Consider the following 13,546-nt stretch of genomic DNA (forward strand, 5'->3'; position numbering starts at 1 on the left):
AACATTTTCTGTCTCAGGAGTCCTATTTTTCTACTGCCTGAGACACATTTTGGCTTAGGATTTCAACAAATTTCAAAGCTCAAACCAAAATTCAATTAAAAAAACACTAAATGCCACATGCCTTCCTGTCAAAAATATGCAAAACCAACAAAATATGCCTAGACATGAGACTAAAACTGAACTGAAACAACTTTCATCAGGACATAAAAACTTTTCGAGGTTCTCATAATCTTGCAAGCTTTTTATCACTGATTTGATAAATATAATTACTGTGTATAGCACAAGCACTCTAAAGTGTGGTTAGGGCATAAATTTTATTCCTGAGTAAATCCGCATCACACTGCAGCAGCTACACCCAAGACGGACGGATATAATAATATCTCTCCTGGTTTACAAGCAAAATCAGGTTTACTAGTTCGTCCCTCTTTATATAACTTTGGGATGACCAAAATGGCCAGTTGCCTCAACTCCCTGTGTCTGTTTTCCCTGTGATTATAGGTGGTCAGCAACTCCTTATCATGAGTAAATTGGTGTAGTGTCCTCTGATAGAAAGCACTACAAATGTGCAAAAAATTACATAGGGGATCTCTTTCTGTCTAAAATCTAGTGTACATTTGAACAGGTTAAGGCAAGTTTTCTGCTGCCTATAGTTATTTAAGTTTTCTTGTTGCCTCATGACTTGAAACAATGTTCATCTTACCACCTTAGAGTACACAGTTTATTCAGAAAACCCAATCAGATTCCTGCCCCTCTACTCCATTCTCATGAGACCCCACCGGGAGTATTGTGTCCAGCTCTGGGGGTCCCAGTACAGGAGAGACATGGAGCTGTTGGAGTGAGTCCAGAGGAGGGCCACGAAGCTGACTGGAGGGATGGAGCACCTCTCCTATGAGGACAGGCTGAGAGAGTTGGGATTGTTCAGCCTGGAAGGCAAGGCTCTGGGAAGATCTAATTGTGGCTTACCAGTACCTGAAGGGGGCCTACAGGAAGGATGGTGAGGGACTGTTTATCAGGGAGTGTAGTGATAGGACAAGGGGTAATGGGTTCAAGCTGATGGAGGGTAGATTTAGATTAGGTATCAGGAAGAAATTCTTCACTGTGAGGGTGGTGAGGCACTGGCACAGGTTGCCCAGAGAAGTTGTGAATGCCCCAACCCTGGAAGTGTTTAAGACCAGGTTGGATGGGGCTTTGGGCAACGTGGTCTCGTGGAGGGTGTCCCTGCCCACGGCAGGGGGGTTGGAACTAGATGGTCTTTGAGGTCCCTTCCAACCCAAACCATTCTATGATTCCTAACACGTATTTTCTCTCCCATTAGCTCAGCTCATGACCTCAGTAATATAAGTGAAAAATCAGCTCATAACAGGTAATGTAGTTTCATGTCCATAGGTGTGTAAATTCAATACACGGCTATTAAGAAAACTGAGCTCACCCTGCTGCAGGCATCAGTAAGACAGTGTGGAAAGAAGTTGTACCAAAGCTGCCATGCAGAACACAAAATGAAAAGCGGCAGCAGTTGTATAAGAGGAAAAGTAATTGGGTGTTGAAAATAATATTAAACTGCTGACTTACACGTCCCCTCATAATAATTTTCTTTTCCTTCCTCTTCCTATAACAGATCTAAACTAATATTCACTTTTTATCTTCACTTTCTCACTTATGCCCATTTTATTCCTTAAACACATCCTTATTAAAGAAGCATGTACCTCAGACTGAGACTTTTATTTCCGGGTAAGTCAAGAGGGCACCTGCTTTAACACAGCGTATATATGTATGTGTATACATATATATATAAAATAAAATCTTATATGTTCCTTAGGGCAAGTTTTCCCTTCAGTACTAAAACCAGAACTAAATGTTGCAACAAAGACACCAGAACCTGAACTCTTTGGAAACTTCTGACTTTATTTGACTGCCTCATTGGAGGCAAAGTTTTTTAGAAAATATTATATGCCCACACAAGGTGCAGTCATTTTAAATTCTGTATTCACACAACTGCCAAAGTCACAGCAAACAAATTGGTCCTGGCTGCCCTGCTTTACATTTATTTCCTGATTGCCTTACAAATGACTTGTAACTTACAGCATATCTGTTTCACCACTGATTTTAACCTAGGGACTTCTGTGGGTTACAGACCACTAACACTAAGTCTAAAATTTGGGTCATAGCTTCCTAGCCACAGCACAGTCTGCATGGTGGTCAAGCCCGCAAGGGAATTCTACTTCACCTCTCACTCCAGAACCACCGAGGGCCACCTGAGGGCCTCTCCCATTCTGTAAAAGCTGCTTTTTACAAAGAATTGCTTTATGAAATTTACCTAGAAAAATATATCCACATACATAAGAATAAGATAGCTTCAGTATTCAGAACTCTAATAATTAACCCAAATGCATCCTGGAAAGACATTAAAATCTGCTGTATTTTTAAATGAACAACTCATCTTGGTCAATTGGGAAGCCAAGAGGAAAGTTACGGTATATGGATAAAGTGGAAGAAAAATGCTTATAATTTGGCTTGAACAAGAATGCCAGACTGAAAGATGTCTACACTTAATAGCTCCACAAAAGTATATGGCATCCTAAAAGATTTTTCTTGGCCAAAAGGTAAGTATGCAAACCATTTCTGTTGGTCGTCCACAATATTTTGCCTAAAAAAATATTTTACCATTTACTTATTTTGATAGTCTGCTATCTTAGAGAAAGGATACAGTAAAAAGAGAAAACACTTCAGAGGCAGCAAGAGACACTACTTCTCAATTAGAATATATATGCCCTTGATCATCCCAGAGTTTGAAGCACAGGCGTGAACCATATTTACATTAGGTCATGATTTTGGCATGACCAACAGCTAGGACTGCATCGGTCATTGGTTACAGATACACACGTCTTTGCAGGCCTTACTATGCAAATTCAATATTGCATTGCTGCAAAAGACATATACTTTTAAATGCTTACCTAGTCACAAATTATTATTTTTAAAGTAATACAAATGCTGTTATAAAACAAAGCTGAGAATACCTTCGATCAAATCAGAAGTCTCTTGAAAGGGATATTTCGAAGTCTTTTATAATGAAATGGACAAGAAAACAAACTTTGCCTTGCTACTTTCACTGTCAATGAAAGGTTTACTACAACAGTATGGTTGCACACTGACAAATGCTTATTGTTGCAATGACTTAGTGAGCACTGCATTCCACCCAGAAATATTGTAAGTGTTTCCACCAGGGTAAAGACATTCAAATACAAACTAAATGAAGTGCCTAGAGGAGGAAAGGAGGAACAAGAATTTATCAAGACTGCTAGTGATTTATGAGAAGTAATGATTATGGGGCCCAGGCAGTGTGAAGAGATGATTCTATTTATCATTTCCCCCCTGATAGCTATGTGCTAGAAAGTGGCATCAATATATCATCAAAATATTAAGCTGGTGGCCCTGCAGTCTGGAATTTATTTAGGGAGATGTCATTGTTGCAGGTGTCTGTGATGGAAGGGAGGACAAGTTAATTACCTCTTCACCAATCTGGATCTCTCGGATGGAGCGAAGTAAAAGCTGGTATCCTTCAAAAACGATCACGCAGTTTGGGTCACAGCTGTGGTTCAGTAAAGACATGCTGTGAGGGGTGGTAGAGGGGGAGAAAGAGAGAGAAAGAACTTTACAGAGGAGCCTCCACTGCCATTCTCCTTTAATCATTTAAAGGTAGCTAACACGATTACATCTGAAGTATCAAGCAATAAGCAATTAAGTTATGAAACAGATAAAATCCCTGGTAAATCAGCTGCTCCTGGTTAGGGGAGGAAAATTAACGCTTAGAAGATTTATAATCATTGCTAATAGGAGCCATGCCTGGATCTCTTCACGTGTTTCTGCCTTCTGTGTACTCAGGGCAGGAGGGAGGCGATAGCCTCCCAGTGACTCTCCGAGAGGGCAAAGCAGGCAAGTGGGGAACAAGGCAGAGCAAAAGGTTAGCACCTTGGCACTGTGTTTTATTTCTGCTGCTTCTGCTCAGTTTCAGGGCACTAACCTTATCAGGTACCTTGACCCTCACTGAAGGAGAAAGGGGCCAGCAATCAATCTGTATTTCATTGCAGGTAGAAAACAGAATATACCATATCCCAAAAACATAGTATACTTGGTGTATAGAGCTGAAAGAGGAGATACAGCCATTGCCTCTGCTACACATATTTTGGTCCAGCCTCTGCTCTTGTGGTGTGTGACAGCTGAAGCAGCACAACTCATTGGGGATCTGCAGCCATCCCTAAGAGACACACACGTTGGTGGATCTCCTGACACAGACATGCCCTTTCCTCTTTTTTGAAGGAAACTGTTCAGAACAACATCAATAACATCTGCTATATGCTTTTGAATCCCTTGTTTCACTAGCTGAGAAACAGCTGACTTTGCCAGGCTAACATCAGTCCCATAGCAGACATGGGGCTTATGGTTCTTGCCCTGTGGGAATGACCCATTGAAAGTACAATTCTGGGATCATCAGGCTGGAAGAAGAATTTTTGGCTTATCCAGCTCCTGGCTGCCTTTATTTGCTTTCTCAAAACCCCAGCTGTTGTTGGCAAAATAGACGATGTTGCCGAGGGTCAGAGCCCTCCACCAAACCATGTTTATTCAGTTCTTGACTCTTAAAGGAGCTATCAACAGGAGCCTGACTCTTTTGAGGTCCCTTCTGGCCTCATAAAATATCTCCACATGAACCCAGTAATGTACAGTGGGAGAGAGTTTCCATTTCACTTCCTGTGAGATCACTGAGCTTACTCTGAAAGCTGCTGGCAAGGTGATGCAGAGAACCACCACAGGATTTTATCTATTTTAAAATATATAGGGATGCTGAAGCTATCAAGCCATACAACGATATACAACCTGTTAATGAGACTAACCAAAGCACTTTTAATCAAATTTCATCTCATGGAAACACTGGTGGTTTTGATGACAATTTCACCTGGAAGCATGTGAATTCATCTGGAAGGGCACTTGCCTAGGATTTGGGAACCACAGAATTAAGCTTACAATGTTCCCAGCTCAGAGTGATTTGCTATGGCAGAACTCAACTGCTCTGAACTGACTTGGGCAAGAGTCTCTTGCACCCCTTGGCACTGCACTATCACAGAACATAGCCACTTTCTTCCCAGTCAGGGGCATTTTTTTGAAGCCAAAGAAAACATTTCACTAATAATAATGCTCCAAAAAAATGTTTCATTTTTCCCCAAGTATGTGAAAGGATTTGTTTCCATTCTACTGTGAAATCAAATGACTGTTCTGTACTTTTCATAACACTAATTCCCATGTCCTCCTAACCACCTTTCCCTTATGTTTACCACAAAGCAGGCCTCAAGATATTAAGTGTCCTTAGTCAAATCTTATACATGTGACATTAGTAGAAAAAGAAACAACAACAGGCCCACTGAGGTATTGACAACATAGCTCAACCATGCATTAACAAAAGATTGAGATGGTAAAATATAATTTTAAACTATGCATATTAATTTTCCACATTAATAATTACAGGTAACTAATTCTATGAAGGCAAAACCTTCCCTGGTACACACTTCTTACCCAACAGAAGTAAGAAATTACTCAAATATTAACATCCATCTCTCAAGGGGCTTATCTTTTCACCTTACTGGTTTCTTAGTTATGGTAATTTACTAATAAACGTGTTCAGTCTCTTTCTTTTAATTGCCAGTTCAGAAGGCTCTTGGCTACAAAATATCTGTATTCTAAAGCAATGCTGAACAGGTTTCCTTTTACTAGTCTCAGTCACACATTTTTGATGTCAGCATTTATTCTTACTTAGAAAAGACTACCACCAGCATAAAAATAAAATATAAAGATATATCCTATTTAAACTGTTTTAACTCTGTAATCAGGACTATTAAGAATGTTTTCAACTTCCATATTTTTTTAATTCTCCTTTAATTTATTTGCATTTCCCAGTTTCTCATTTGGACATGTTACCTGCTGCTTTGATGGTCCCTACGGCTACCTAGGAAAAAAGGAAAAAAAACTAACACAGATTTTGCCAGTGAATGAAACAGTGTCCGCAGTACCTGGGATACAGGCCAACACCAACATCCTGCATCTCTCCATTGCTGATGGTGAAACAGTTACAGGTCACCTGTAAAAACAAGGGAAAAAATCCAGGATTACCAGAATCCTTTGGAAACCCCATACTCAAGTGAAAAAAAAAACTTTCAAAATAAAATGAAGGGGCAATTGGTAATTGGATGAGAAACATTCAAGCCCAACACTGGTGCTCTTTCATTTTACAGCAATCACATCTGGGACACACTCTCCTGTAAAACTACAGTCAATTAAAAGCAGAAATATTAGTATCCTGCAAAAATGTGGGGTAAAACACATGCAGAGGCCCCACTTTCCTGTTCGGGGGCGGGGGAAGCCACCCTACACAGAGCCTGAGAAGCTCAGCCCAGAGACAACATAGCAGATGACAGTGACTGCTGATGGAAAGAGTGGCTGTTTCCATGCAAGGACTCTGCTGATGCCAGGCTGTCACAGCACCTTTTAGTGAGTACCTGTGGAGCCCAAGGAATATATATCAGACAGTTTTGAAGTAAATAGCAACCTCGACATAAATAGCAGTTTTGAAGTAAATAGCAACATGATATGGACATAAATAAATACAGACTGTGCAATAGCGTATCTTTCACATTATGGGTATTTTGGTTTGCATGTAAAAGATCACATGAAAAAAACATGTTCAAATTACCATTCAAGAGAAATATTAATTTTCATTTAATTTCAAATATTCAGGTTGACAGTGTATTCTTTCCTCATAGAATCATACAAAGCTGAAGTGGTTTTAAAAAAGAGTGGAAAAGAATAGAAGTTGCTTGCAGATAGATACAGCCCTACCCCAAACTACCAAACTGAAGCTTCTTGGTGTTCAACTCCAAGACAGATCAGCGCTTTGTACATGATTAGCAAGTATAATTTTCATGGGCTTACACAAGGACCAGAAACCAATTCCTAACAAATTTTTAAAATATCCGATTTTTTTTGGAACAGCTTGGGTGTTTTTTTGTTGTTGGTGGTGTTTTTTATTATTTTATTTTTTTAGATAATCTGTTGGTCAGTTATAAATGACATACTAATAAAATACTTTATGTAGAGAACCACTGCATGATACTGCATACACAAGAAAAGTTCCAGGTCTCTTCTGCATACCATTAGATTACTAATATCATTAATTCTTGTTAGAACAGAAAATGAGTTAGAGTAGAATCTGGCAGACGTGAAAACGAGATTTGAAAGTTGTAGTTTTATCCATAGAGTAATTGCCCAGAACAGTATATGCACACCTCTATTTTAAAGACCTACACTGAACAATTTAATAATTTATTTTATCCTATAAATTGACAAATTATTATTTATGAGAGCATTAACCATAAGGTGAAAATGAAATCCTCTTTCAAAATTTCTCATAAATTCTGACAGCAACATTAATTTAAATAAATGTACATGCAGTAGGGCATGTGTTTTTTATAAATGGTTAGACAATACTTTGATTAGTCTATTATTTATGTAACCCATTCAAATGTTCCTGATCAATTACCAAAAGCATACATCTTAATTATTTCTTTCCTGCTGGCATTGGATATAAAGTATCAGACAACTTCTGAGCAAAGATTAGTCCATTTAAAGTGGCAATTATCCTGGTTCTAAAAATATTGACTTGATTTTGGTATTTATTGAAAAAATAATGCCTTCCAGGTAAACGAGAAAGAAAACCAGCTTATGTGGACCTTAGTGCTCTCTAACGGATTATGAAGTAGCAGAGGTCAAACATCTCTTAGAACTAAATGAGTCCTTCTTCCTTGAAAATCTCCTATTATTAAAATAAAACTGTTTATATTAACAATATTGAATTTTGATCACTGCAGAGTTATAGGGATTGTTTCATCATTTTCTATTAAAGGTGTGTATTTTATTATGTGAAAAGTTTTACACACAGAAGTCACAATTGTTTTGTTTCCTTGTCATAAACGTGCATTAGCTTTTTATGCCAGGGTATATGCAAAGAAAAATGTGACATGAATGGGTGCTCTGAGATTCAGACATCAAGAGTATCTTTCAAGAGCAGTTTGCCATAAGGCACTTTTTAACCTTTGTGGTTTAGATATTTTCACAGTATGCAGTTGCATCTCAATATCCCAGTGAGGTAGTGAAATGCCATCAAATTTCTAATTATTTGCAGTTTCAAATATGAGACTGGGAATCCAAAGTATAGAAGGCCAGATCTAAAACCATATTTAAGTACATAAATATAGGCAGAAGTCTAACTGGTCCTGTGAATTTTGAGCTACACGATTTTGCTCACAATCCTACCAGAGGCATAAGAAGTTTCAGGTATTCCAAGGTTTGATTAATCTCCTAGGAGACAATCTTTCCCCTCTTTTAAACTCAGCTATGAAAAAAACAGTGATGCACTTACAAAGCATACTATAGATAGTAACCTTTGTTATGGCTGCTTTCTGTCCTCAGCAAGTGGAAAGTGAGAAATTGGTGGTGGTAGGAGGAAGATCTCATCATTTATGATTTGAGAAATTCTGATATAATGACAATCCCTCATGGACAGTTAGCTGCTGGTAACACGTATCAAATATGAAATCTCTATAGTCTGTCAACTGGGGATGGGGTTGGTTGGTTGTTTTCTTTTAGATTTCTTACAGTCTCTAAAAATCTATGGAATCTCTCTACATTTTGATTCACATAAACTTTTAAGAGGTTTTAAATCTCAAACTTAAAGATCAGTCCTACCAAAAGGAGTTCTGAGATTTCAATCCAAAAATCCACCACAAGAATTGATGTTGTAGACCACAACTCCCAAGAAACAAAAGGAAGAAGGCATTTCTTTCACAGAACACCTGAAGAAAAATCCATTTTCCTAGCTTCCCAGGATTCATAGACACTTAAGCGTCGCTCAAATAACAGCTAAATCTGGAGTATCTAACACTACTTCAGGAGAGCACAGGTAAGCTGCTGGCTCCCGAGGCAATCGTTTGTGGATCACAGAATCACAGAATGGCCTAGGTTGGAAGGGACCTTAAAGATCATCTAGTTCCAACCCCCCAAAACAACACCTACTGGGACTGGAACTAAGTCCATTTTCAGGGAAATAAAACAAGGCAAACAACATCTTTCTCATGCGTCATAGTATTTCTTGCAGGTTTTCATAATCACCTTGTGTTGTCTTTTTTCTACCTTAACTGACGCACCTTATTCCTTATACTACAACCAGGTTCTGATTCTGTGTGATACCAGATTTTAAAATAAGAAAGAATAAATAATTCTCGGCAATCTGGCACTTCAAGAAATGGGTTCTTCCTTACAAAGGCATGGCCCTTGGTCATCTTAATCCTGTAGAATCATTTACCTCAGCTATTTAATTTGTGCTGTTGTTCAGCTTGTCCCTTCTGATTCCTCTAAAAATTCCTCTCTATCCAGAACTAAAACTGCATATCCACATATGGAGACAGAACAGAGTACTCACAGAGTTTGTTATACTCACAAATAAGGAAAAATGCCCACATATTTCAGAACTTCAAAGTCGCAAAATCTAATTCCTTGCCATTTCTAAAATTCCTGAAATAACACATCGCCTGGCATGACAACCAAGGGAAAATTCTCAGGGAAAGTCACAGACTTTTCAAACCTCCACAATGTAAAACTTACTTAGGAGTATCCTAGAGCTCTCAGGGCTTATCATCATAGCCTGATTGGCCATACAGTTCACTAACAATTTAAAGAATCAGTTCTCAGTGTTTGAGTTGGCTCCATGGCAATAAATCCTGCAAGTTTATTTAAAAGGAACTGATATTTCAAACAACAAACAATATTATATACACTGATTGAATTAAATAAAAAGATTTGTTCTTTTAAGAGACTGCACATGTTTTAGAGAGGTATCCTGTACTCAGTAAGGTAACTCAAGTAAAAGACATAATCTTTCCCAGACTGGTAAACACACAGAGAGTAAACCAACTTTACTGACTGACCATTATTCTCAGGCACACTTTAAGAGCAAATAAAAATTACTGCAATCTGTTAAATTCTATTTCCTCTCTGAGTGATACATTAAAATTCATTAAATGTGCCTCGTAAGGAGGTCTCTCTTCTCAAGACATCTGGAGCTACTGTCAGAGCAATCTCTGGCTGTGCCAGACCCATAGTCTAGTGGACAGCCGTGAAGATTTATTTTAGTGTTTGCATTTGACAGGGTATGAAGGCTTCAGTTTGGCAACATACCAAGTTGTTGCTTTCAGTTCAGACATCATTCATATTGCTTTATACCATGGATTTACATTTGGGTTAAATAAAGCAGAGTCAAACTTGATAGCAGGACATTCCAGATTTGAAATTTGGGACATTAAGACAATGAAAAATGTCAATAAGGTAGTAAGGGAAAGAAAACAAATCATTATTGGCCAACACTTGCTGCACAGATCAAATTTCAAATACTGGGACTAATAATCAATCATTTTGTCTCCACGCATTCCTGTATGTTCCTGCAACACAGTGAGGCAGCTCTTATAACATGCGTAAGAAACCCTCACAAGAAGGACTACCAAAGGGTATATTGCACTGATAGGGTCAATCTAATTTTCAGCTTTGATATACAATGACTCCCACCATCTCTGTAAATGGTGTGTCACAGCTGGCGTATTCTAACCCAACACCAGGAAGAAAGCCATAGCTAACACTTTTTCCCCTAATTTATGAAGCCAACATAATGTAAATTAAAGATATATGTATTAAAAAAAAAAAATCTTCATGGATTATTAAGTTTCTCATTCACAGCAAAGCTGGCTGGGTATTCCTGGTCATCGGCAAATATTTAACAAAAGATGCTGTAACCAGTTCTCATGTTAACAGGCTTCTCAAGAAGGAAGGGGTGGGCAGTAAATGCTATGCAAGGGGCACGCTAATTCAAACAACCAAGACACACCCCAGAGACCTTCTAGCACCACTACATCCCACTGTAGCTCTGCATCAATAGCTCTTTCCCACTTGAGGATGAACAGATACCAGGCACAGATGGTTGACAGATCTCAAATCTTTGAGTCACTCTTTGTGACTTCATTTGGCACATGGAGCACCACAGCAACAGTGCTAAACATGGCAATAGTGCTCAACTGTAAATGGACAGTATGCCACGGCAGTGACAGACCTGTCAAGCCCCTGTTTTGGATGTATTTCACTCACCTGCTCATGGCCACAGCTCATGACACCAGGGCTTCCCATGCAGGCAGAGCTTCTCACTCTGAAACCTCAGCTCTGTCCACTCAACAGGGTATTGGAGAGGGAGAGAGGAGATGGGACAAGGTGGGAAGGTGTCTGCTGCCAGAATGCTGTGCTGAAAGGAGCCCTGGTACAAGGCACATTTGCAAACTAGACCTTTGTGGCTTATATATTCACACTTGCATGTTTCACTAAATCAGGAACTTTGAATCCGATTCTATGTTGCATTGTACTTGGGACCTACCTACTAGCTTCCATAGGGGCCACAGAACCAAAACTAGATGAAGGACACATCAGAAAGATCAAAATCAACAGAGAAAAAAAAACCACCATTCTTGGGTGTTTTGTTCCAGACAGAAATCAAAACATATTAGAATGCCTTTAGGAAAGCTTTATCTTACTTAGATTTGCAGACTAAGGAAAGGGGACAAGTAGTTAACGGTTTGTGATATTTGCTCAGAAATCAAATTTTGCTGCAATACCATAAAATTTGGAGAAGTTACATTTCTTTCACATCATGACTGAATTTGCAAATATTTCATTTTACTCAAAGAACAAGTCATCCTATTAATCTCTCGTGCCAAAACATTAATGTTTTGGCCGAATTAGAAACTACCATCACTTCAGAGCTAGTTACAGCAAAGACGTATATTTCCAATTGTTTTCTTAGTTCTTCATCTTATGACTTTGGAGATCTTTCTTCAGATCAACTGTCAATATTTCAGGCCTTTTTTGCTATTCTAGCACATAAAAGTTTCTGACAAGTGTGCAGAACACAAGTATCCCTCACAGAGGGCTGTCACCACCTAGAAGCCAGTAGACCAGTTAAATTTGGCCTGACATTAACAGATGATTTAATGCAAGTGTGCTTCAGGCATCCCTTTTTAGTACTTAGCTAAGTGGTACAATTTTGATCAGAATGGAATGAAAATAGGTCATGGCAAATTACCTCCTCTCTTTTTAACTCCACCTATACTTCTCCAATCTTTCAAATAAAAATACTAGGCTGCATAGCTAAATATATTTGATTGCTAAGAATTTCAGAGCCATCTTTACTAGGACAAATGTTATGTTTGCTATGGGCACTTTTTTTTTTTTTTAAGTGCTTGCAAGATGTAGTTACAAACCTGACGCTTGAAAAGCTAAAGCCTGAAACATGTAAAAATATTGCACTCTGGGTAAAATGAAGCATCCTGAAGTTTTGTAGAACTCCCATTAAAAATTTTGTGCAACCTGTCCTAACCTTTTCACAAATTTCTCCTCTGACAACAGTCAGCAAGTCTCATGTTCCCTTTGGTGAAATTCTAGCTTTTACTCAGCTCTGCAAATATTATTATTATTGCTGCTTTTTGGAACAGAACTGAAATGCATCTATTTCTGGAGCAGAACTGGAGAGAGGGAACGGCAAAGCCACTAATGGATCACATTACAGTACGCTTGCAGCATTTGGTATTATTAATTGCAGTGGAGTAGAGGCATGACATCCGTTTCTTCATCCTCATTTTCCTACTGGTAACTCCACTCCTGTGAAATGGGGCAGAGTTATTAACTTGATTTCAACAGCCACTGCATACTCGCCTATTGAAAATAAACTGCTTGTTTATGGAATGAGATCAAACATCATGGGCATCCAGGACTGGTTAACTGACTTTGTATTTGTCATACCTATTTTGTTACAGATAGCTGTTTATCTGCTTTGTAATGGAATATTAAAAAAATAAATATTAGACTTAATATGAAAAAATAGGTTGAGATTCAGCTGTAGTTGCTGGTATGAAAATTACATAGGCAAACCCGTAACATTAATGAATTAATCTTTTATAACTTTGGCTAATAATACAGGTGGAATAAATTACTATCTGTCATCTCCTTCCATTAGCCAGACTATTTTCTCATACCAGACTCATAACTGCTAGGCAGCCTAAGTTAGGTGAGATGAAAGCTAGCCTAAATGTTTCAGGGTTTGCTGACTTTATATTCACAGTTACAATATAATTGTTATTCCTTCTGGAGGAGCTTGTTGAGCTAGACCTTCAAGTATATTTACCTCCCGAAGTTCATTGACCATGGATTTGGTCAGTTGAGTTTAGTGGATTATTGCCTCTCTTTTCTCTTTTTCACTTTTTCACTATTGCCCAACAATATCTTTTCTACTGGGGCGGGGAAGAGATAAAAAAGAGGGGGAAGTGAGGGGAAGATAAAAGTCTGGCTAAAACTCTTTCCATACCATTTCTTTAAAATTGTTTCCACCAGGAAACTTCTGAAAGCACACAAGCTG

General features: G+C 38.5%; 1 protein-coding gene across 3 annotated transcripts in view; it reads right to left on the reverse strand.

Moving 5' to 3' along the window:
• The window catches only part of SMYD3 (SET and MYND domain containing 3), a 432,592-nt gene that overhangs the window by 85,724 nt on the left and 333,322 nt on the right, over positions 1-13,546 (reverse strand). For all 3 annotated transcript variants that reach the window (XM_075748835.1, XM_075748837.1, XM_075748836.1), the window contains exons 6-7: positions 6,057-6,124; positions 3,505-3,607 (exon numbers count right to left, since the gene is read on the reverse strand). In XM_075748835.1, the coding sequence (XP_075604950.1) occupies positions 3,505-3,607; positions 6,057-6,124 (171 nt within the window). The remainder of the gene's footprint in view (positions 1-3,504; positions 3,608-6,056; positions 6,125-13,546) is intronic.

The sequence above is a fragment of the Balearica regulorum genome, chromosome 3, assembly GCF_011004875.1.
Source record: "Balearica regulorum gibbericeps isolate bBalReg1 chromosome 3, bBalReg1.pri, whole genome shotgun sequence".
Classification (NCBI taxonomy): Eukaryota; Metazoa; Chordata; class Aves; order Gruiformes; family Gruidae; genus Balearica; species Balearica regulorum.